This window comes from Lates calcarifer, linkage group LG20 (genome assembly GCF_001640805.2).
Source record: "Lates calcarifer isolate ASB-BC8 linkage group LG20, TLL_Latcal_v3, whole genome shotgun sequence".
Taxonomy (NCBI): domain Eukaryota; kingdom Metazoa; phylum Chordata; class Actinopteri; family Centropomidae; genus Lates; species Lates calcarifer.
In genome coordinates, this window is record NC_066852.1 from 4,247,266 (window position 1) to 4,273,201 (window position 25,936).

The 25,936-nt window shown below is 38.1% G+C and overlaps 1 protein-coding gene across 3 annotated transcripts in view; it reads left to right on the top strand.

Annotated features, from left to right (window-relative positions):
- LOC108893312 (disks large homolog 2) overlaps window positions 1-25,936 on the top strand; it is a 123,869-nt gene that overhangs the window by 20,747 nt on the left and 77,186 nt on the right. For 2 of the 3 annotated variants that reach the window (XM_051078630.1, XM_051078632.1), the window contains exons 2-3: window positions 13,080-13,163; window positions 14,410-14,574. In XM_051078630.1, coding sequence (XP_050934587.1) covers window positions 13,080-13,163; window positions 14,410-14,574 — 249 coding nt within the window. The remainder of the gene's footprint in view (window positions 1-13,079; window positions 13,164-14,409; window positions 14,575-25,936) is intronic. The other variant, XM_051078631.1, reaches the window with a different exon arrangement.

A 25,936-nucleotide genomic window follows, 5' to 3' on the forward strand; every position in this document is an offset into this window, starting at 1 on the left:
CATGGTGTTAATAATATTGTTAACTTCTGTGTGGAGTTTGCATGTTTTCCCTATGTCTATGTGATTTTCTTGTGGGTACTCTGGCTTCCTCCCACAGTCCAAAGATAGACAGGTTAATTGATTAATTGTAGATGTGAATGTGAGTGTGAATGGTTATTTGTCTCTATATGTCAGCCCTGTAATAGGCTGGCTACCTGTCCTGGGTGTATCGTGCCTCTCGCCCAAATGTCAACTAGGATTCAGCTCCATTGCCCCTGCAACCCTCAAAGGATAAGCAGTATATAAATGCTTTTGCTTTCCCTCCCAGACTGTGTGGGAGGGAGTCTGTCCGCTGAGTAGTGACTTTCTGTTTTTTCCCTGGTATATCTGTGTTTGTTATTTATTAACTGAGTTTATTTCCCACAAAGTGCTGCTCACTTGTGCAGCTTTGGCAGTGTTTGTGTTTTTATCTAGTGAGAAATGTGCTCTGGCTCTTATCTGCTTAAAAAGTTGAACTATGTCCTGAGTTGCTTCCCTCTATCCTTACTGTGTTATCAAACTGTGTGGGTATTCGCCAAATAATATCTTCTGCAACAAACAAAATTACACTGAATATTAGCAGAACAGTATGCTATAAAGCTGAGAAGAGCAGATAAACTTTGCCCCATCTGGAATGGAATGGTTTCTCTCTGTGAATGCAGCTGATGTTTAGCCCCAACAGTTTCTTTTCCATTAAGATATTGCGATTAACAATTTTGATGGCTTCAAACACTCATTTGAGAGAGTCTCAAGACACAGACTATTGAGTCATGAATATTTGCCACAGTGATCTTGCTTTGTATCACCATTGCTGTGTGTATGTTCCGGTCTTCTCTCTGTTTTAGTTATTATTTTTAACATTCACATACTCCTTACAAATGAAAAATATATAAAGGACCCAGATAGAAAATGTAAATGTAGCGTGGACTTTTCACTGAATAATATATATTTTAAAAAAAGGAAAAGCTTGACACATCAAACATACATTACATTACAAACATTTCACTGCACAGTGGCAGAAGATAATGAAAAATGAAACTTTTCCTGGCAAATTTCATGTTCAAGCTTAGCAGATGGGATTTATAGTGTTGGCAGAGTTTACCATTCTCCTACTCACACATTTTGAATGCAGTATTAGGTTATGCTTCTTTTTGCCAGATTAACACCATTAAGAAAACAATACAGCAGCTGTACTGACACCTTTGTACAAGGTTTACCTTGGCCAATTTACAGGCTGTTTCTCCAGTGCTTTCATTCAAAAATACTACATGCAAACCACAGAATAATATAACCTTCCAAGCTTATGCATACAGCCAGCTATTTAGATGATGACAAACTTGTCTTTCTGATTATAATCAAACTTCTTTGTGCTATGGTATGTGTGTCACCTCGAAAAGCATCCGTGCTACAGCAGAGTCTGTCCTGCCTGTGGTTCCCTCTTGGCTGAACTCCCTACAGCGGGGTGGGGTGTGGGAGGGAACGTATTTGCCGCAGTTGCCGATGCAGCGATGGGGAAGCAATTCATTGCTGTCCCACAACAGTGACAACGCTTACACACACACTCACATACACACGCACACACACACACATCATCATCACAATGAGTAGTTAGTCTGAGTGCTGCTAAAAAGCAGGGAATAGTTTGAAGGGAGCACTTCCCAGCTAGGGAGATAGCAGGTTGAATCTGCAAAGACACACACACACATACAGTCAAACGCAAATCTTCATACACAGGCATGCAAGAGGAGAAGGAAAGGAGTGTGGAGGTAAGGAAAGACTTTAAGGCAGATCATACTTAAGTATTTACAAGTGATCCATGAGTGAGAGAGATAAACTCTAGTTGTATATGGGTATGCATGTAGGTATGTGTGTGTGTACATTCACTGCCAGCTCACCTTGCAGTCTGGGGTGGTGAGGAGGTTGAACTAGCAGAAAACTGCAGCAAACTATGTCACTGATATCTCACCATAGTGAGGTTCAGCTATACAGGCTTATAGACCTCAACCACTAAATCATTCATATGTGTAAATGTCAGGTCTTTTTGTGTACTGGAATCTGCCTTATTGTGCTACAGTTAACTAAATTGTCCCAGTTTCAGTAGTTATTGCATGTATGCATTTATTTATTTTTGATACAGGGACATTTTACATTTCATATGCTGAAGCATTTTGTAGTGTTTGTGTCTACCTGCCCAGGGACAGCATTTGGAAAGTAGCTAACTCTGGTATAAAGCATCTTTTCTTTTTTTATAAGTGTTTTCTGTACAAGGTAACTAAAATGAAACTATATTTTGAACTGTATGTCTGGTCTGACAGGCATGGTGAATGGTAAAATTATTTCCTAAACTCAATGACGAATGTAACGATCCGTCCCCAGTGTGACTTTTTATTTCTTGGTTTAACTTTGGTAATTATTATTTCTCTAGTATCTCCTGTGTTCTTGGTTTGATTTTAATATTCCTTCTCCTTTGTGTCTCTGGTGTCCTTGTGTTTCCTGTTTTATTTTGAAGTTGCTTGTCCTGTCTTGTCTTCGGTGTTTTTACTTCTGGTCTTTGTGTGTGTGATATACTTGTGTACCTGTGTTGAGTTCCCTCATGTGTATATATTGTCCTGTCTTTCTCCTCTGATTTGTCTTGAGTCTTGCATATGCGTCTTGTCATTGGGCTGTGTGTGTCCTGCATATGCCTTTTGGTCCTGTGTTATGTGTTCTCCTTGTGGTTCTCCTGTGTCTGTTACCTCCCCTCTTTGGATTATTGGACTTTTGGTTTTGCTGAACTTCTGGTTTACTGCCACATGATGCTTCTTTGTTTGTTTTTTTCTTCATTAATACATCTTTGACCTCGTCAAACCTCCCAAGAGTCTGCATTTTTGTGTCCAGTACCCTGATATATGTTTTAAAATGTGACAGAAAACACCCATCACAGTTTACAGATTGATATCCAGCTTTCAGTTGAAAGCAACTTAATGGCTTGATTATACCTTTGCAATATTATAATAACTGAAGTTGTATAAGATTCATGACACACTATGGTATGGTGGGACCCCTTGAAATGTACAGGCACAACATGTATTTCAATAATGCATTTCACAGTTTGAAAGAATGAGGCTACATTCACTTGATGTTTAACCACAGCTGCTTGTATGACTGTTTTGTTTTGAATATTGAATGTTGTGAGATCCATGTGAGTGGATCATTAACATATTGTGGAGGAAATGGTGTGTGTAAACACAATCCAGTAGCCACAGAGCTCAGTTTACAATTTGGATTCCACATGATATTTGTGACTGCATCATGGGATCCGAGGTGGTGGAGGTTTCACCTGGAAAGTTGCATCCAAGATAGATTTCAATATAAAAATGTAAAATATGATGAAAATTATATTAGTTCTTTGTATTTAGAATTCTAATAAATTAATAGAAATATGCAAAATATGAATATGACTGGGATGTAGACACACCTACAACACTAATTAGAATGGTGTAGGTGTCTATATGTTTGTGCAAACAACAGTTAAGCAGTTACTGGCTTGCATTTGCTATGTGCAAATATGAATATTGTCTCACATATGTTATTATTATTATTTTTTAATGAAATGAGTTTTTAGCTACTGGCTTTTTCTGTTTCATACTTGAGCAGTGTAATATTCTCAGTGTTACAGTTCCATCTAGTGGTTCAGCTCAAATAAGACTGTACTGTATTCTGTAGACTTACACTATTGAAACAGATCACACAGTGCCTATCAGGCCCTTTGCACTGGCAAAGTGCAGCTACTAGATGTGTCCTGATCTACAGTATTACATAAATGCTCAATGACTCAACTGACCTTCAATGATCTGTGGACTGAGACCTAATGAATAGTCACGTGAGAGAGAAACTTTGCATTAGACTCCAAGATTTTGTCAATGCATCAAATTTCTACTTGTGCAGATGTTTGTGTTGGGTTTTTGTCAGTCACAGCCTGGTTTTAGAGGAGCACATATATGTTGTTCAGGGATATAGCTTCTCAATATTTTACTCCATGAGGGGTTGGTCTGAACACATGCCAAATATGCCATACACTTACATCACACCCGTGCAGACATATATTAGAAGTCATAGCATACAGGAAAAGTCCACAGTAGAAGTCATAGTTGTTCAAGCAGATAACCAGGAAACATGAATTTCTGATGAAGAGATACAGTTAGACCCAGCAGGGTGTAGCTTTAGAAGATGTTAACCTACTGTGGTTTTGTAATTTTCATCTGGTACACTAACCAGCTCTTCACCTGGGGGTTTTGATTTCTTAACTGTGTTGTGGGTCTATCAAAGTTCTTGGTTAAGTTTGGTTGTCATTATTGCTGGTGAGGAGATGGATATGATAATAATTTGTTTTTGTTATGTTTAAAGGGTTTAAATGTAACTGCGTGGAAGAAAATAATTTTAGTTTTTGGTGGTTACAAATGAAAGTTGTAAATGGAAATTCTACATGTAGTGATTATGCAAGTTTATTTAAAAGGAAGTGTTGCAGACGGGCTAACTCTCAAATGACATCTTTAAGCTGTATTTGAACAGAAGCAGAATCTGATTTCTAAAAGTGTGTCTGATCAAAATATAAATAGAGCATCTGTGATGGTTAATCCCATCCAAATCAGCTATGTCAGTGATGTTCCAGCATCTTTTTTTTTTTTTTTACAAGAGTAAATACCAATAAATATAACTAAGCCCTCTACATGATCTATAGAGTGCATACAGTACATGAATCTCACAGTCATTTGAGTCAGTATACACAGCATGGCAAGAAGTACATTTGTATGGAGGGTTCATTAACATTACAGATGCTCTATGGCTAGATGGTGTAAAGACACAACAGAGGAATAGTGGCTGGCTCAGGAAAGCTGGCATTATTTTATGGTTTTAGTTGTCAACAAATCCAATATGTCTCTCAATCTGACTGAAATACCTCTCACAAGTATAGTTTTATTTATTTAAAAAAATGTTATGGAGGCTAAGACATTGTCATTGTTGGTTTGGGTCTGCATTTGAGATTTGTTCATGATAAGAAAAATATAAAATATTCTTTTTTAAAAACAAACAACAAAACATACTATTATCTACATGTGACAAATACAAAATACCAAGTAACAACAGCCATAAACTACGAATAAACAACCATACAAAAAAGAATCAAACAAATAAAACAAAACAAATAAACATACATACTAACAAACATCAACACTAAGGCTGTGTGTGGCACTCACATAGTATACCCTTAGATAAGAGCCTAAATTCAAGAATGGAGTTGCTCTGTGACTTGTATGCTCATATGTGCTTGTGTGTGTGTGTGTATATATGCTTGTGTGTTCATAAGTGTGTCCACTTACCCAAAATTGTTTAATTTTTTCCCAAAATTGTTTAATTGGAGTGCAATGCCATACTGTGTGAACGTAGGTGCCTGGATTATTTTGTGTGCAAAGTGAACGTGTGTCTGAAGTGAATCCCATTTTAAACAGTTTCTGTCCAGTGAGGTGAGATCTATGGTACCTTATACTGTATAAGTTGCAAGTTGGCATTTTTTGTCTCAAGATAGATATTTCTGCAGATTTGGGTCCAGAAACTGGCATTGGGAGTAATGGATAAATCTGACTCCCATCTAGCATATGGTAAACTCAATGTGTTGTCTGAATGTAATATTATTCTGTAAATTTTTGAAAGTATATTTTTTGAAGAAGGTATATTAATTAATTCTGAGGTTGAAAGGGGAAGGTCTAGGTTGATAGTTTGCATGTTGAGTTTTGATTTGATGGATGATTTGATTTGTAGGTATTCCAAAAAAATATTAACTCTTGATGCCGTGCTTCTGGACCAAATGGGGAAATAAGGCCGGTTTACTGTTATGAAAGATGTGTCGAAGTTGTGTGATGCCTGTTTGTTTGTCAGCTTGTTTTGAAGCAAGGATGTTTTTTGATTGTCTGACTGCAGAAGGGTAAGTCTGAAATTTGAATGTCCTTACAAACAGTTTGTCCAATATCTATCCATATGTTTTCTACAGGATTGGGATGAGTCTATTTGTATATACATTGAAGCTGATTTGCCAGAGCGTAGTGGTAGAAATGTGGTGCATCCATTCCTCCTTGTGTTTTTGGTCAATCTAATTCTCGAGGTTTAGTTCCAGTAAAATTTTGTAATGACTGAGTCTATGGATTTAGTCACTGAGAATAAGTAGTTTATAGGGAGTCAATTCTGATAACTGATATTCTGCCCATGATGGATAGCAGTAAGTTTATCCAGTGTTGGAGATCATCTTCTATTGTTTTGAGTAGTGGGGTAAAGTTGAGTCCTAATAGCTCTGACAGCCTGGAGCAAACATTATAAATGCATAATTCTGGTAGGTAATAAATTATGACTTTACACAGATGCATTTCAAAATGGTAATATATTGTCAATATTTTTGCTGTGACCCATATATTTAGGTGGACTATCTAAATACACATCTAAACTGTAATTGCAATTTGTCAGATGAGGGCACCCTAGAACATCAGAAGGGTCCACTTGGTTGACCTGCTGCTATATGTTCATAGCAGCTAATACCTACTGTACCATGCATGTGAACATTCTTTCTAAATGCAAATTTGCACCAATTAAAATCAAGTGATATAACAGATTATTTCCACAGAAATGGAATAGGAGGAGGAGGATGGTTAGGGTGATCGAGACAACGGCAAGGGGTGGGGGTGGGGAGGGTGATGGATAGAGACAGTGGGCAGTGCTTAACAGAGAGAGAGAGAGCGAGAGAGAGAGCGGGAAGAAGAGTGTATGGTGATTGTGTATTTGTGTGTGTGTGTGTGTGTGTGTGTGTGTATGAATGTATGTGCCTGCATGTAAGAAAAAGCCTGTATGCAAGCCTCTCATGAAGCTTCTTTCCAGGCTTCCTGTTTAGTCCCACTGTAGCTTATCTCCTGTCGTCTTTGGCTGGACAGACTTTGCTGTAGCACCGAGTCTTTTTTTACAGGAATGTCTCCCATAGTGAAAAGCCCAGAGTGCATCCCAGTGTTGTGCCACTGCAAAGTTGCTTGCACCAACAACACTTTGTCGTTGATGTTTGGATGCAAGGTAGGTTGCAGACCACTGTCTTTGCTTCAGAGCAACATGGCAATATTGGCAGTTATTTTATTTTATTTATTACTAATTTTCAATGGTAGTAGAGATCTCTTTATCAGTGGCTGACTTCTTAATATGATGGTGTTCTCAGAGTACTGTACTGAGTATTATCCTGTGCTGCTACCTGTGTAAATGTGTGATATAACTGATGGAAGCGTCAGTTTGATGGTTTAAGGATTACTGTTAGTTGTGTTTGGACAGTTGAGAAAAAGGAAAGGCAGAAAAGGCAGAGCTAGAAGAGCCTTGTTTTATGTATCTGCAATCCTTGAAGCTGCATTAATGTGTACTTGGGCTTAATGAGGGCATACTTACAACTGCTGTAATATTTCTGCATCCTTGTACTGTCACACCTCATTTATTTAGTCAGAGTTACTCCTCTGCCTTTAATGTGCTGTAATGCACACTCCTCATTCTCTGTCTTTGCAGATTTGTGCTATCACTACTCCAGATGAAGGGTCACTATTACAAAAGGGTTTAGATTAACCACAAAGTAAATATTGTATGATTTTATTTTATTTTTTTCAATTACATATCTAACATTTTCACACGAGTCTGTTTTGATTCTGAAACTGTCTAAAGTAAACTCTAAGGCTAAGTGGCTAGAGCACAGAAATCTACCACAGTAGTTTTTTTTTTTTTTTTTTTTTTTTTTGGGCTTTGTTTATTTGCTTTGGTGAGCTAAGTTTGTTGTATGAAATAACTGCAGATAGTACACTGGCTGGTCTACAACATGCACTGATATTATATCTTATTCAAAATAAACTTAAACACATAAACATAAAAACACAAAAAAACACAACTTGAGGCTACTGTATGTTGTTAAGTAGTGAAGTGGAAGTGGTTTCGTGAAAAAATATAAAAGCATGTAATAATGTCATGAAACTGGAACAGGAAGTGTGTTTATTGCATGTAGTTGAAGTTTAAAGTGATAGTGTTTGTGCCATCATGAGATTGATGCATCATAAGTATAACAATTTCAAAAAGCTCTAAAAAAAAATTAAATAGTCATACAGAACAGTACTTAACATGCAGGAAATTCAATCAGGTGGAGTGGTATATGTATATATGTGTATGTCCTAAATTGCTGGCAGCTGTGACCTGATGATGTTTGTGGCTGTCTTGATGACCCTCTGCAGAGCTTTCTGGTCCTTCCTGGTACAGCTGGCACCAGTAAAAGTTAATAGAAGGTTCTGTGGCAGTCAGCTTCAATTGATAATAGGCATGGTCATGCCTTCCTAATGAAAGTGGAGGTGTGTATTGTCCAGGAGAAATCCTTGGTGGTGTATGTGCCCAGGAATTTAAAAGTGGAGACTCCACTGCCTTGCTGTCACTGGACACTTGACTGGTATCACTTCTCTTTATAGCATAGTTGTAGTTAAGAGCTGATCAGTAGTTACAGCTTCATGTCACATAATAAGTTCCTCACAGAAAGATTTACAGATTTCATACTTTGGATAAAAAGATTTTTGGGGAGAAAGATTATTTCACTGCACCTCTTTACAGTTCACTGTAAATAATTTTTCTAAATTACAGACTTAACCAGGTACAGTGACTCATATGCAATGATTTTGCATGATTATGTACGCAAAACAGTGAGTTATTTGTGGGTTTTTTGACAGCAGGTGATATTTAATAGTCATTAAATAAATTACTACGTGTAGTTACTCTGGTTTAGCTATGGTTCCTGATTACATGCACTTGACTCACCCCCTTGTAATCACTTCAAATGTGTGAGCTCACACTTCTGACTGTAACAAATTGTCCATTGGTCATTCAGACCCCAGCTTTGTTCTCTCCCCTCATCTATTTTGTGAAAATTAGGATTTACGTAGCAGTTGCAAAAGTGCTTTTCCCCCTCTGTTTTGCCTCTTTTTTCCTCCCTTTAAAACATGTGAACATATTTGTTTCATCAGTCAGTTTAAAGGGAAGTCACCTGTTTTTGATTGTTCTGACATATCTCTTTGTAAACCTGTGAAATAAATCTGCATGAGAAATTCAAATTTGTACATGCATTGAATAGATTTGTCTTTGTAAAAATAATAATAGTAAAAAAAAAAAAATAGTAAAATGAAGAGCAGTATCAGTCCAGGCAGATTTCCAAAGCTTAAACCAAATTAAATCACCCCTCTCCTCAGTTAAACTTGGTACAGTTCAATAAAGCTGACTAATTAAATGGAAGTCAGGTGGCTGCACTTTCATTTGGACAAATCCATGACATTGCTACCACTTGCTAACTGAAAGTAAACCTTAGAGAGAGAGAGAGAGAGAGAGAGAGAAACAGAATCCACAATTATTCAGACAACACAAAAAAATTACAACATGTGAATGAGCTAGGTGTAATACGGTAATGCAGTGGTTAGCAGGTTCTGACCTCACCTGGGGCTTTTCTGTGTGGAGTTTGTATGTCCTCCCTGTGCCTGTGTGGGTCCTCTGTAGGTACTCTGGGTTCCTCCCACAGTCCAAAGACATGCAGGTTAGATAACTGGTGACTGTAAGTTGCCCGTAGGTATGAATGTGATTGTGAATGGTTGTCTATGTGTTAGCCCAGTGATAGGCTAGCAATCTGTCCAAGGTGTACCCTGCCTCTCTCCCATGACCCTGAACAGATAAATGGTATAGATAATGAATGTATGTGAGCTATTTGGTTAGCTTCACCTGGGGATGTCTCACAGCTCCCAGACAAAGCCTGACAGAATGGTGCTAAAAGGAACATTATATGACAACAAAAATGTGTCTGTTTTACTGAGAAAGTAAGAAAAGCAGAGAGCAGGTGTTCTTTCCTGTTTATGTAGTTCAGCTCACCCTACTGTCTGTGGGAATTAGGGCTGTGACAGAGGATGGGGGAAAGAAAGTCTTACTGTAGGTAAATGAAGCCACAAAAAGAGGTCAGTGCACACAACCACTAGGAGATTCCACACTAAATCTGCTCATAGGCTCTGAATCTGCCTTTGGCCATGCCACCCCACATTTCCATCTCATCATGATTCTGGTGGTTAAGGCTGTAGAAAACGTCAGAGAGGAGGGATCCTCTCAGTGGAGCATAACAAGATCACATGTGGGTGGTTGCACTTTGCACACAGCACAGCCTGGCCAGCCCCACATGTATAGCATATTATAAACCGTCATGTTGAAATATACTGCACTGCAGGAGGATCGTGTTTCTTGAACTAAGAAAATGAATTTATTGTTGCTGATCACCAAGCAGTACACAGTGGTGATAAATGAAATATGGTGACCAATTTATGAATGTAAATGAGCTTTTTTCCTGAAAAAAACTAGAGCAAGCCCCGTGAAGAGTGACTAATGTGAAATAACCCACAGCAGTATTTTAAAGTGTCCAAGCTGATGTACCATTTCCTTCAACCACACTTGCTCTTTCCTGTATTAAACAAGTGCAGTCAAGAAAAAAAAACACACAATTACTTATAGGCTGAACTAAAAACATGGACCAGTCTTTGTCACAGTGTCTTTTGCATTACTCTCATAAATGTCATTATTGCACTCTCCCTGTTTTTTTTTCTAGTTTCTCAAGCACATTTTCTCAGCCTTCATCCAATGGTCACATGCCCCGCTCTTCCATCTCTCCCTGGGTCTCTTTCTCTTCCTGCATTAGTCACTCATCAAGGCTGTGCTTCACTTAATTCACATGGGACTCATCATGCACCAGTGCTGTGACTTACATAGTTTTACTGTTGTGTACAACAAACTGCAAAAGCGGCTTGTGGGAGGCAGTACGATGCCGTCTCGTCTTATGCGATTCACACTTGTTTATACAGTAATTCTAATTAGAAAGAGTAAAACACCGTAAAGTTTGCTTTTGACATATACTGCTAGCTTTGCTTAAGGACCAATGTGTTGGATTTTGTGTTTGTTTTGCCATTCTGGGCCACTAGAAAAATGACAACATGTTGGGCTTCATGGAAGAGGATCCACTCCCAATGTAGACATAAAAGGCTCATTGTAAAAAAAACAAATGTGGTCCACAGATTGTGGCCTTCAGTGTGAAGAATGAGGGTCTGCACCTCCAAGTAACAGGGCATGGTTCTCAGCCAGAAAATGGTGGATTCCTCCTTTTGGGTGTTGTTGCCCCAAGTTATGGAGTTTAAGTATCTTGGGGACTTGTTCATGAGTAAAAGTAGGAGCGGTGGCTCTACACAAAACTAATCCACCTCATTTTAATGCCTTTGAAAATTTAAGTAAGCCAACAGCTGAGCTGTTCTGCAAACTCTGGTATCCAGGAAAGATAAATTTAAGGGACAATGCATAGCTAGTTAGCAAAACGTAATAACTTGCGCTTGAGCCGTGGGAGCACTGATGCTAATGCAGCTCTGCTACCTATAATGGTTACAGTTTTAGGGGTGGGATTATGCTGAGTGGTGGCTCCATTGTGTCATCGAGCCACCATTTCAGACCAGCCCATAAAATCCTGAAAATGAAACTGATGAAAAACTGTATGGTAAAACTCCACAATGCAATAATGTATAGTTTACAGTCTTTTCACATGCTTTCTCAAACTCTTTTTTAACATAAATAATGTTTAGACACAAATCTCAGAATTTGCTTTACATGGACTTTAAGCAGCTGCCTGTAGTTACCTAAGAGTGGTGGTGTATTTAAGCTTCCTGGTTGTTAAGACAAGGTTTATGTGTAAACATGAAACATGGACACATATGGAATCATTTTTAGTTTTGAAGGTTAGCTTACCCATTGTTACTATCTATGTACCTGCTGATCTATTATTCACATTCACACATCTGTGGGTCATCTTGGCCGTTTCATTAGAAAACAGTGGTAAGATTCTTACCAAGGAGAATCGAGGCATGATGACAGACACACACACAGAGCTATAGACAGACTGATGTGTGGAATTTATCCATCTGTTATCTATACCTACTTATCCTGTGAAGGGTCACGCTTTGCCTGTTGTGTATTTAAAATTACAAAATACTATGATGAACAGGAAATGACTAATTCTATTAAGTATCAGTGTCCTTTGTCATTTTACATTTCTTTTATATCATGCAGAGTTATACAGTAGAATTTCCATGCATGAGAATACAGCTCTGGCAAAGTTACAGCATTCATTTCTATTTTTAGCAGCCCTGGTAGCTGATATGTCACTGGCCTGGAGCTGCTTCTTGCTAACATTAGAATTCATCTCCTTACACTGCTACCTTTAGGCATCATCAAAAATAACTGTTATCACTGGGGCGTTACAATTGGTTTGCATCTCAGAGCTGCAGCTAGCCACACTCTTCTGCTTGAAGATCACTTCTATTTGTGTAACCCCTTGTTCTCTGAGTCTGATAATTACTGTTCAGTCATTCTCACTGTGTGCAGACTTGCTTTGAGAGGCATCCTCTTCCTATTTTGTTAGATCATTTGGTTGGATGTTGCGTTGACACCAGGTTCTGTCTTCAAATTCATATTGCAATTTAAGGTTGAGTCTCTCACTTAAAATGATATAACCATATTGGTGAGTGCAACTGTAATGATCCTTTTATTTAGTTATAATTTTCATGAAGATATGGGTGTTTTTCTGTTGTCTTCCAATAGAGATATAGTGCAACCTCCTTTGCTAAGAATTGTGCCATGCTTTAGTTCACTCTATATCACAGATCTACTAGCCAACAACTAAATTGAACTTGAGCATGTCACCCTGTCATGGTATGATGTTATGGTTTCTCTGTCTCTATTCATTTGTGGCTATCTCTGTGTATACGTGTTTAAGTTTGCCGTAGCCATATTTGTCCTGCATGATCTGACATCTGTATCAGCCTCCTGCTGATATTTTTGCCTCTGTATGGGTGTGCTGGTTGTATACCTGGGGTCTTGGATGTGACTGATCATTTATGGACTTAATTTTAATAGTCACACCTGTTTCCTCTTGGTGGTCACATATGACCCTGTTGCTCTGTCTCCAGAACAGGCCACCAGCAGTACAGGGGTCACCCCACAACGGCCAGCCCCCACCCTGCATGAACCCTGCCTTGATGAACGCTCCCTGGGTGAGAGAAGGGAAGGAGGGGAGTAGTTTTTTTCACCCCATCAATGTTGCATACAGAATCATCCTGGCAATCAACAATGTCTTTACTGATATCATATCTGATATGTGTGATATGTTCAAAGATAAAAGTAGATTTCATTATGTTGGTGCAAATTGGATGAAATGGATGAAATTTAGCATCTAATTCATTGTGTTTGGATTTGTTTCCTTTGTGTCAGAATGTTCCTAGTTTGTGGTGGATTGCATTACATATAAGATTGTGGTCAAACAAATGCATGCTTAAAAGTCTGAAATGTTCATTTAAAAGAGGAAAATTTTACTGCTCAAAGTTTGCGCCTCTATAGCTTGGGAGACAAAAGTGTGATTCTCACTTCAGCCTCATTTTAGTTTCTATTTTGTCTGTTTGTTTCTCATACTTTTCTCCTAAAATTCACAAGGAGAAATAGGTGAGAGAGGACAAATAGCAAATTTCTTTATTTCTCCTTGTGAATTATAGGAGAAAAGTATGAGAAACCAACATACAAAACAGAAACTAAAACGAGGCTGAAGTGAGAATCACACTTTTGTTTCCAAGCTGCAGGAGAGCAACCTAGTAAAATTTTCCTCTGGACGAACTCTTTATTTGCTCTGTCTAAGCTCAGCTTGAGATGCATGAATTGACTTTAACAGAGGCCTAGGATGAGAATAGATTCAGTTCATAGAGAGAGCTTTCTGATAACTCGACCTGAGATCAAGAAGAGGCACAAAAGTGGAAATCTGGAATTATTTTAGAGCTCAATTAGATCTCATTTGAAACTTAAAAGGAGGCTAATTTGAGACTTTGTGCGTCTCTCTTAAAATAAACTAGGCATTATCTCCAGAAGGAAAATAATCTGTGTAATCTGTGTTTGAGACACTGTCAGTGTATAATTAAAATTTCACATGAATAAATGCACCAAATTAAATTTTTGTTAAAACCTTATAGCAGCATTGTAAACCTGATGCTTTTCTGGATGCATCGGTTTTGCTATGTTGATGTTTATACATACTATACTGTGTCAAATTTGTTTTCATCATTCTTTTCAAAATCAGAATATTTAAGCATTGTACTGCATAACAGGAGCATAAAGCCTGTATTTATTTATTTATTTTTTTTTTTTTTTAAATTTCAACTAGCATATAGATGTCATCACTTGTCTTTGTCCATGTTTTCTCTGTCTCTCTCTCTGTACATACGTTCTATTCAAATTCTCCCTTTCCACTCTCAGCAGTACCATTACCAAGAAGATGACTCGCCGCCTCTTGAACAGGGATTCCCACGACTCACCAATGAGGTGCGCTCACCAGAGCTTGTGCACGTGTCCGAGAAGAACCTCTCTGAGATTGAGAATGTGCACGGCTACGTGTCCCATTCCCACATCTCTCCTCTCAAGGTCAGCACTCCAACTTCTTTCCCATCATAGAAACCATTGCCCTCCAACCTTCATCCCAGTTCTGCACCATGAACGTCTGCCAACATGGCCTCTCCCTCCTCCACCTGTCTTTTAAGTTTACGTGTGGTCACGTATTGCTCAGTGTTTATGTGGTAAATTTAATATAAGTTCATATTATGTTTTGTGTTTTATTTCAGGTATATAAGGAAAGTGCTAAACAACAACTTATGTGTATAACATGAGTGATGATGGGTAATAAGGAGAACCAGGAGGAAATACACAACACCCACATAAATTACAGAAAATACATAATTATTCAATACACCTTTGTGTATTTAGCACTGATGGGTGAGTATACAGTAGACTGTGGTTGAATTCAGGATAGTTTTGAGAACACATTTTTTTAATGCAATATGTGTCTTTCCTTCCTCCTTTTTTCAAATTTTATTTCTCCTTTCTTTTGTTGTCTTGATCCACAGATGCACTATTTAGTGGTTTTAATCTGGCAGTCATTGGGAGATTTTTGTCTATCATTAGACAAGAAAATGATAAAAGGCTGTCTTCACATCCTTTCTTGTATTTCCCTTTACCATTCCTTGCACATATTTTCCCTCTGCATTGTCCAGGTTCAAGAAGTGCTGCTGTGTGCTCTGAGCTGGACTCCAACAAAAGGAGTTCACTCTCATAACTGAGGTCAATAAGATGGTTGTGGTAAAGATGGAGTTTGTTGGTTTGTTGTGTTTCTGCTCATGTTTGAGCCAGCAGGGGGCAATATTGGAACTGAATAGAAGTTTTACTGTGTCTGCGGTTTATTTCGGGCTATGTCTGAGATACTTGGCAAACCATTTGTTGTTTCAGTGAATGAAGAATGAACTGCCTGCATGTTATCTGACTTTTGTTCAACAGAAGGAGATTTAAAATTTGATTTTACATGTATTGTAGATAATTATTGTCAGTAATACAGTGATGGTTTTAAATACATAACAAAATGTCATAAACAACCTTGTCAGTGGAGAGATGGGCATGACTTTTTTTTGTGAAAATAAGAAAAAATAATAGAAATAAGAAATAATTTTATACATATCCAATGTGGCATGTATGCAGCAAAATAATTCTTCCTAATGTAAGCAGTTATTGTTGTTGAAGTACAGTATATCTAAATATACGAAGAAGTGACTTTGATTCAGTAAGGAGCTTTGGACCCATGGCCTGCTGCATAACAGCAGAAACCTAATATGATCATATCTGATTGAATACAGCACTTCTCTTGTAGTATGACTATTAGATGATGATGTTAATGCTTTTGTCTTTGAATATGAGAATAGAACCTGTAATCCTCATTGTTCCCTTTTGACATGTTTCTGTATTGAGTCATAAAATGATATCTGATGCCATCATGTAATCCAGCAGACTTATCAGTGACATCTGACTTGATAAAATATTGGTAATATTGGTGTTTGGGAGACATGCCAGATATCTCACTGATGATCTTACATATGTTTAAGTTAATGTCGTCATCGTTTATGTATTTATATAACAGGCACAAGAAATAGCTAAATTATCAGATGGAGACAAATCTGCTGTCTGATTTACATGTATGCTGTCTGCACTGTTGATTATCACAGAAGTGATATTTTCAAATATGGTTACAAAGTTGTTTGAGTGTTGACAATTAGCAGTTCGTAAGCCAATGTTGATATCTGTTTAGTGGCAAGCGGTGTCCACAAAACTATCAATTAAATATTCTGTTTTCTTGCTTGCTTTAGAAATGAGTTTGAGTCTCTCAGTAGTGCAGTAGTGATCCTGTGTGATTTTGCACATGTGCAGTTAGTCTGTGTGGGTAATAACTCCCAGTCGGAAAGAAGATCTTAGTCATTAACAGAAAGATTACTGGAAGCCAGAATGATCTGTTCCCCCTCATCCTCATCCAGTCTTAACCCATATGAACATTTTTCCCTTATCATTCCACTCAACATGTGTCTGCGTAACCACTACTACTAATGCTTTTTTTATCCTAATGCATTAGGCTCACCCCTCTCTCTCTCTCTCTCTCTCTCTCTCTCTCTCTCTCTCTCTCTCTCTCTCTCTCTCCCTACCCAAGTATACTGGCTGGTGATCTTGTCTTTCATTTCTTACCTGCAGCCTGCACTGGTTACCCGTTTTGATCTTGCATACCCGAGTGTGACCACAGCAAACTACATGGCAAGTTTTATTTTATTTTATTTTTATTTGGCTTCTGGGGAACCTCAGTCCCCTCTATTTTTTCATATTAATTAAAACTTTTTTCTGGGTCCCTCTGCCCAGAAGATTGATGTCCCCTCAGTGTTGCATGAACTTTGTTTGGTGTTGTCTCCAATCCATTGCCTGAAAGTATAGGCTTTCTTTCTCTTGTGGACTACTACCCTTTTTCTTGTCACACCCACAACCCATGTGTGTTTGTGACCCACTTGCTTGCTGTGACGTTACTGTGATCTGCTGTTAATTTGTCTCAATTAATAATCATGTATGACTATATGTTGAAGAATTTACTGTACACAAGTAAGCCAGCCAATGGAAACTGTTCATCTGATACATTTTTGATTGTATTTAAAGGGGGAAAGATTTCTTCATGTTATCCCTTTCTCCAGACATGCATACTCAAATGCTCCATATCCCAGATTTATCCAAGCACAGCTGATGAGATACCATGAGATTTATTGGTCATTTTTACTAGAACTAGTGCAGAACAAGTACTCCATGTAGTTTTTGGGATAATCAGATTACAATGATAAAAAGAGATAAAGGAGTTAAATAATAAAATAATATAATAATAATAATAATAATAATAATAATAATAATAATAATAATAATAATAATAATAATAATAATAAATAATTCACTATAATACAAATGTAAAATATATACTTCTACTTCTATTCTGCTGTTGTGTCCTCAGCATTCTCACACATATACGTCATTTCTCTTGGTGTAATTTCCTGGTGGGTTGGTTCCCTCATAGCGTAGAGGAGGGCCTGACTCTATCCTTAATATGAGTGTAGGGATGGCAGAGTGAGAGAGACAAGTGTGTAAGGGAATTGTGAACAGGTCCAGGACCACAAATTCTGTGCTCAGCCTTTTTGTTTGCTCTCAGCCTTGGGACTTTTGAATGAAAAATTGCTTTAATACAGCCAGTGTAATTGTGAAGGCAGCAGGGAGCCAAGAATTATAGTTTGTCTATGACCCAGGGAAGTGTAACCCCTTCTTTGCTGGTCAAAACAAGTACCACAGATTGGAGAGTGTGACTCAGTGTAGACATTATTGATTCTAACTGCTTATCGATCATCAGTCTCTCTCCATGGTAATATCAGCTTTTTTTTGGCAGCAATTACCTCTCTGTCAATCAGGCACAGGGAAGTTCATGAGAAAAGCATAGCAGTTTAATGAAGGCTGGTCCACTGTCTGTTGTTGTGCAGTAGGTGTTATTGTCAAAAATGTGTAAAATATTAATATTAAAAATATCATTAAGTAACTAATTATTACATAAATTAATAATTTACATTAAATCAGTCTCATTAAATATACCAATTGTCAAGTTGGAACCTTGATTAATAATTAAGATAATAACTACAACCACAATGACCATATCAATAGTTAGTAAAACTTGGAGGATTTGGAGTTCTGCAGCGTAGAGGCTGGCAATACTCACTTTTGTACAATATTAAAAAGACCAGCAAAATATTCAGTGATCAAGAGTATTTATTTGAACAAATACCAAATGAAATGACAAAACACAATCTCTAACCTAATCTAGCCACAAGGCTTAAAACCAAGGAACTGTAACAAAGATGGCTAAATCAAAGATGGCCTCTAGGACCGACTGCATGTCATGTGGAGGAGGTTAACAAAGAAGCATTCCTTTGTCTAAGGCCAGGTTAGAAGGTGTCAGAAAAAGGGGAGAGGTTAGAAAAGTTGGAAAGTCCTATGCTTAGCAAAGCTGTGCTATGCAAGGTAATGTAGACTAGGCCCAGTTACATTACCAAGTCCAGGGGGAAAAAGAAGATGCCTTTTGGTGTGCTGCTTTGCAAAGTCCTGTTAAGGTCCAGTAAACAGCAGTTGTCCTGGCTGTGTGGTTTCAGTGTCATTGAGTAGATCAGTTGCTGTGTTCTCCTTGCAGAGTTAGCTGGTTGATGCTAACTCTGTGCCGTGGACCCTTTTTGTTGGTGAACCCAGCTGGCAGACTTCGTGTCATACCTGCTGGGGCTTCTCTTGGTAGGCTCTCGCCTCTCTACCCAAATTCTGTCCAGTGCAGGCCTGTGCTTCAGAAAGGTCTCATGGAGGTCAGAGAGCAGAAATGAGAAGAGCAGAGCTCAACTCCTTGTGTGAGGATTTGGCTGAGAAGAGAAGCAAGATTGGGAAGGGAGGGAGAAACAAGGAAACACCAGGGAGAAATTGAGGCTGGTAAGGCTGCACTGAAACATGTTGCATCTGTGCATTAATCACTCTCTACTGTAGACTGTAGTGTAAGTGCAGTATAATGTCAAATTTAAGGGGTTTTTGGAATAAAGCATATAAAGATGAATTTTAATGAGAGGACAGTTTACTTTGTTGTCAGAATGAAAGGAAATGTCTGTCCTCCCAGCTGGAAATCATATCAGATTGAAAGGTGGTGAATCTATTTGTTGGGCCGGGGCAAAAGAAATTGATAAGTGACTAGTGTCCTTGAAACTGGCCGAATGCTGTGACAATAAGGCTACAAGTCCATCACTCTGAATCTATTACTGCTATCAAAGGGCTATACCATTTCATAGCATTTCAACTCTATGAATATGTAGATGACTTTTTTTTATGTGAAGGGTATAGACTGCACTTTATTTATGTTCCTGGCAGAAAGGCTGTAGTGCATGTTGGGTTTCTGGAAAATGCCTGTGTTTGTTTTTGTTTTTTTAGCTAACTCAGGTCTGTATGAAGGACTGTACCACATGATGAAAGCACAGATTCAGACCTTAATTCAAATATTTGCCCTGAGCTCACTGGCACTCTGAAATCCGGGTCTGTTGTGGCACACAGTGCAGTATATGGCATGATGCGTCCACACAAGGACAAACGTTAGGTACGGGCATGCTTTGCAGCTTTATTCTTCATTACTTTATAAGTAGAAAGAAAACAGCTCTTCAGCTTCTGTCAGATTTAATAATGTTGGAAGATATTTTCTCTCAAGGTGTGCAGACATAACAGTCAATACTGATGGCATATTGAATTGTTTTATGGTATGTTATGGTACACTGAAGTACCAAATGCATTGGTGGAATAAAGTGAAGCTTAGACAGGAAAATCTTGTATTCTGGATCATGCCTTCTTAGTTTTCAACATTTAACCATATGATAAATTCATTACAGAAAATTCTATACAAAAACTACATTTCCCCAAATGAAATCAGCTGCTTTTAAATGAGAGCAGGGCAGGGGGCTCATCTAATAGGTTAAGGGTTGTTTTAAATAGATAAGGAAAATTTTTAAATTTGAAAGTGAGGACTGCATTACAGGCATGACGATGGTGTGAATTTTAATTAAAAATATCTAAGGGGTTGGTATAAATTGATGAGACTGTCCCATCAGAAAGAATACAGTATTGATCATCAACCACCTGTATTTACATTTTCCTGACAAACAGCCCCTTATGGCCTTACAAATGGCAAAGGGGGTGTCACTGGAATGAGGTCTAGGTGGATGAATCAGTTGTACGATACAAAGCATGTGACTTCTACACTGGAGATCATAGTTCGCCTCTACACCAACAGTCAACTTTTTTTTTTCAAACCTAATCCTACAGAATTGTTTTACTTTGTTGCAAAATGTCATTGACCACAGCAAGCACTTATAGATGTAATACAAGCTCTTTTAAACTGCAAAAGCATTGAGTCCTACACTTTCAAATGTAGGATTGTCAGTAAACCACTACGTTACACCAGCTAAGGCTGGCAGATCTTACTACATAATATTTATTATTGCCTCATAATAAAATTCACTTTTGGCCAGGTAAATGCACCAGCTTTGTTTACGGTTGTGTAAAATTTAGGGGCAGTTTTAGAAACCCAAATATTGACTGTAATCAAGATTTTGGTGAAGAAGCTTCACTAAATTATCAGTTAAAGCTTACATAGAAAAGTCCATTCATCACAGCAAATGCATAAATATTTTTTACACAGCTGATAAAGCAGCACTTTTCAGCCTCTTTAATTGGGTCAGAGGGACTCTCTAGACTTCCAGTCATCTAAGAGAAGTGTCTTCTCTCCAGTTTTAGAATAGAAAATATGAAAGTATAAAGGCTTTCAGCTTTCTGCTTAGACAGCAAATGGTACGGGTCAGAATTTGGTATCCATCCATCCATCTATGAATCCATGGACCCAACTTACCTTGTGTCAACAGACCAGGCTGGTGGTGGTGTAATTGTGTGGGGAATGTTTTCTTGGCAAATTTCGGGCCCCTTAGAACCAGTCAACCATTGTTTGAATGCCATAGCCTATCTGAGTATTGTTGCTGATCATGTGCATCCCTTTATGGTTACAATTTACCCAACTAATTACCTAATGGCTACCTTTAGCATGATAATGTACCATGTCACAAAGCAGAAGTTGTCTTAAACTGGTTTCATGAATATGACAGTGAGTTCAGTGAACTCCAGTGGCCTCCCCAGTCACCAGATCTGTATCCAATAAAACACCTGAGATGTGGTAGAACAGGAGATTAGCAGCATGAATGTGCAGCTGACAAATCTGCAGATATTATGTGACACAGTCATGTCAACATGGAGCAGAATCTCAAAGAAACGTTTCCAACAACTTGTGGAATCCACGTCATGAGGAATTTAGGCTGTTTGCTGAGAGCAAAGGGAGGCCCTACTCAGTTGGTGAGAATAGGGTAATTGTAGGTAATAGTGACATTGCATTATTTCTGTTGGATGTGGTGTGTTGTGATATAAAACACAGTTGATATTTTAGCTCCTTCAGTGCTCATCCACAGATGGCCTTTGTAATTGCATATACATGTACATCACCTTCTTTAGCTGCTGAGAATGCCTTTCTCATATCTTTTTTTCCTGGCAGACTAAAGATTATTTCAAAACAGTAAGCAAACAAGTGAGAAAAAGAAAAGGAGAAAGGAAACAGAAGAAGTCAGGGTGTCACACAAAGTGTGACTGACCTCTCCTGCTGATGGTCTGTTCACAATGAGTTCCCATCAAACCTAGATTGAACATAATGATGCACTGCAAATAACCACACAGACCAATCTTGCCATTTCTGTGAAAGATACAGTGCTTGTCGTCTACACTCAGGCACCCTATGGGATCCTCTAAAATTGATTTGCTCTTAGTTGGTTTCTGTAAGAGGTCAATTTTGTGCACTTTCAGCCATTTTCCCTTAAAATACTTTTTTCATCTTTGCTGGTGGAAAACCCATCTGTAAATGATGTGCACACTCACAGAAGAAATGTATTGAACAGTTCATTTTATATTGTCATAAGAGAACATCTTATAAAAAAAAAGGACAGCATTTAAAAGAGGTCAGCTCTCAAACAGAGGAAAAGGAACGCCATTAACAGACACAGCTATTAGTACTTGCAGAGTGCTGTCGTACCGTCTCAGATCATAAGATGGAGCCTGACTATAGCCAAAGGCTGGGTGTAAGCATTATGTGGACCATGCATTTTATTAATGCAGACTTTCAAAGAAGACAATTTTTTGTTTGAGTAGCTGCATTTGTACCCTTTTGACAGTGAGATACAGCCTCATTTTATCTGCTTATCATATTCATATTGGGAAGATGATAATGTAGATATATTCATTTGCACACACACACACATACACACACACACACACACACACACACACACACACAAATTTAGTATAAAATAAAAAAAACAGCTATAACAGCTGCACATTTTGACTACAGTCACTTGAAATTATGGTCTCTCTGATTTTAATGTTGAACTGTCAAAATTCAACCTGTGTTTTCACGGTATTATGCAAACTTCAGGAATACATTTAGTTAAATCATCATGAGGCTCTTCATTATATCTGAGGAGTGTTTGCCTGAATTCTAAGCTGGTCACCAATTTAGAAAAGAAATCCTTATTTTAATTTAAAAAAAGAAATCACCTAATAGTAAATTATTAGTTTGTGCGTCCAATATGCATTTGCTGTATTGTGAGTTGGGCAAGATATCTTTGAATCAATATAAAGCCTGAATGTTAATGGTATTAGAGCAAACAGACCACACTTTATCCAAGATTTGTTTCATAGTAAAAGTAACAGCTTTCACAACATTGGATAACTTATGCCACATTTTATATGAAGTTAAATTCAGTGTTCTATGATTCTTTATCAGTTTTATCCTGGTAATACCTAATCTATCTTTAACGATTAAGCACACTAGTTCAAGCAAACAAGACAATTTGTGGGTCACACATGACTGTGAGTATCAGGTGATGGAAACAGTGGAGAGAGCCTGGCCAAATGTGCCACCCTTATGTACCACTTGTAGTGACATGTTTTTAAGGGGCATTTAAATGTCAAAGCCAATTTATTCATAACTCTACAGTCTGTGAAAATAGTTTGAGTTATTAGACGGGAAATGTTACAAGTACTGAGCAGTAGTGTCAGTTTATTCTTAAATGGACATTTGATGTGTCCTTCACCTATCTCCTCCTGCTTTTCAGTAACAATAAAAGCAGGAGGCTCCTATGAAGACATTTTATATTTTATATTATGAAAACTGTGTTTTACTATATTGTTGTTCATTATCTGTTTATACACCAGCTTCCACATATTGGAGCACACAGGTTGAGTTGTTGAGAAATATATTATTATTATAATGATAGCTCAAGGTTCAGACAAAAAGGAGGGAGAACAGGCACAGTTTGAATCAAAAGGGTTTTTTTTTTCTGTTTGCTTTTGAGTGCTTACTGAAAACTAACAACATGAAGCTGAGAGAGAGGGGAAACCAATCAGACAGGCCCAGCCCAGCAGCCCAAGTGAACCTGGCAACATCCACTCTGCTTGATTTCTTCCTGAAAGAAGAGGAGAAAAGAGACCAAGTTAACCAGGTGCAGAGCAGGGGTAACAGCACCACTAGATTAGTTACTGTGCAATGTGACAGTAATAGCAGATCATAAAGTGCAGTGATTCAGCTTTGCAGTGATTAAAACTATATATATATATATATATATATATATATATATATATATATATATAATTGTTGGTTTATAATTATCTTAATAACCAACAGCTCAATGACAGACTTAATAGCAAGGCAGCATTCAGCCAAAGGCAACCAAAAATAAGGCATCTTTGTTTAGTATCAAAAAAGCAAAAATCCAATGCACGAGACAAACAAATATAGTCTGATTACTACTCAGTTACTATGGAAATCAAATTCTCTCTGACTCCCCCCCTGTCCTTAGTGGAATAAAAAGCTTTCAGATCAACTTAAAACACAGCAAAAGCTTCTTTCTATTAGTAAAACAATAACAACTGGCAGTGTACTAGGTAGATATGAATATTATATATGGTGTTCAGGATTACCTTTATTGTTGATATTGTCTACTCCAACCTTCTGGTGGTAATGACTGTAATCCAGGCAGGTAATCATCTTTACTCAGAGAGAAGTCTAGATATTTAAATTTACTATTAGGAAGTGTACGATTATCAGCCCCATACCTTCTTCTTAAGACTTTTTGACCCTATACACCTAACAACCCCTACAGACATAAACCACTAAGTTGTTACATCATCAGACAGATCATATATACTGATGATTCAGAATAGTGCTTATAGTGTGCTTATTGACATATATGGGTATTTATTAACTAGTGGCCTCATCAACAACAAAATTGATTTCCTCTTTAAGGAGTAGAATGCCAGTCATCACAATGGGCACTTGCAATATAATAAGTACCTAGAACAATATGTAAACAACGTATGTGCTGATATGAAAATGTAAGTACTTGGCTAGACTTTTGTAATAATATCTCAATAATTGCTGGAAAAAATATGAAAATGTAACAGTTTTAAAATATACTGTTATGACTTAAAAATCTGATGATCTCAAAGATGTGGTGTTTTGCTTCTCTTCTAGAGGAATTATTATGAAATTCTATTGGCTTTCCTTAGATGTGTTTTTGGAAACAATTGGTTTGAAGTGTCATTGTACTTCAAACTTTGTGATATTGACTGACTGACCATAAGACTGTGTATATAGTGGTTACTGCCCTGTGTATCTATCTGTGTTGATGTGTGTGTGTGTGTGTGTGTGTGCTGGCCTATGGAACATCATTCAGCAAGTCAAGGTCAATGGGTTGGCTCAATATGTCAATCTGGGTCAGCGTGTACCTCTGGTAGTTCAGTGTGTTTTTGTTTTTGTTATATTTCTTTCCAGTATATGAGATTAAAACAGATACTTTGTTCTGAAATTGCTCATCAGTCTGTTTGGATGAGAGAAGCAGCGTTTCAATGTGAACTGTTTACTATTTACTTAATACCCATAACCAGTAGCTATTTGAATGGTAATGGTTTCATCCAAGTACACTATAATCCCCCTTGAAGTGATTAAATTCACCTACTGCCCTTTGTTCAGGCTGCAGGAAGAAACAGAATAACATTTAAATCTGAGATGAATCATGAATTTCTCTCCCAGTTCTTAAGGAAACAATTTTTGAAATTAAAATATCAGGTGTGGCAGTTTATCATGTCATGACCTGTTTCCCAGCTAACAGTGGGCAAGAGGTTGGAAACACCCTGGACAGATCGCCAGGCTATTGCAGTTGTTCAGTTACATAAATTCAACAGAGATGTGCGTTTGTGTGGCCTTGATAGTTTCATAGTAATGTTCAGTTCAGATCAGTTCCTTCTGCTTATCCAGAGTCAGGTTGCAGTGGCAACAGGATAAGCAGGGCATTCCAGATATACCCCTTCCCAGCAACGTTTTCTAGCTCTTCCTGGGGGATTCCAAGGTGTTCCCAGGCCAGATGAGATATATAATCTCTCCACCGAGCTCTCCAGGTGATTGGTTCCAGAGCCTACACTGTGCATAGAGGTGAGTCCAACTATCTAGCTGGTACTGCTCTACCTCCTGCACCAGCTTAAGCTCCTTCCACACTGACATGAGGTGACATTCCATGTCCCTAGAGTTAGTCTATGCCACCAGGCCTTGGTATGCCTGGGTCCTTACCTTCGCCTGCCCCCCGGCTGGCTAGGCACCCAACTCCAATGCCTATCCCCGCAGGTGGTGGTCCACAGGGTGGCGGCTCCATGTAGCTTGCCAGACGCTCAATAGGGGGCACCCCTCCCAGGTCTGGCTCCAGGAGGGTGCCCCGGTTTCCCTTTTACG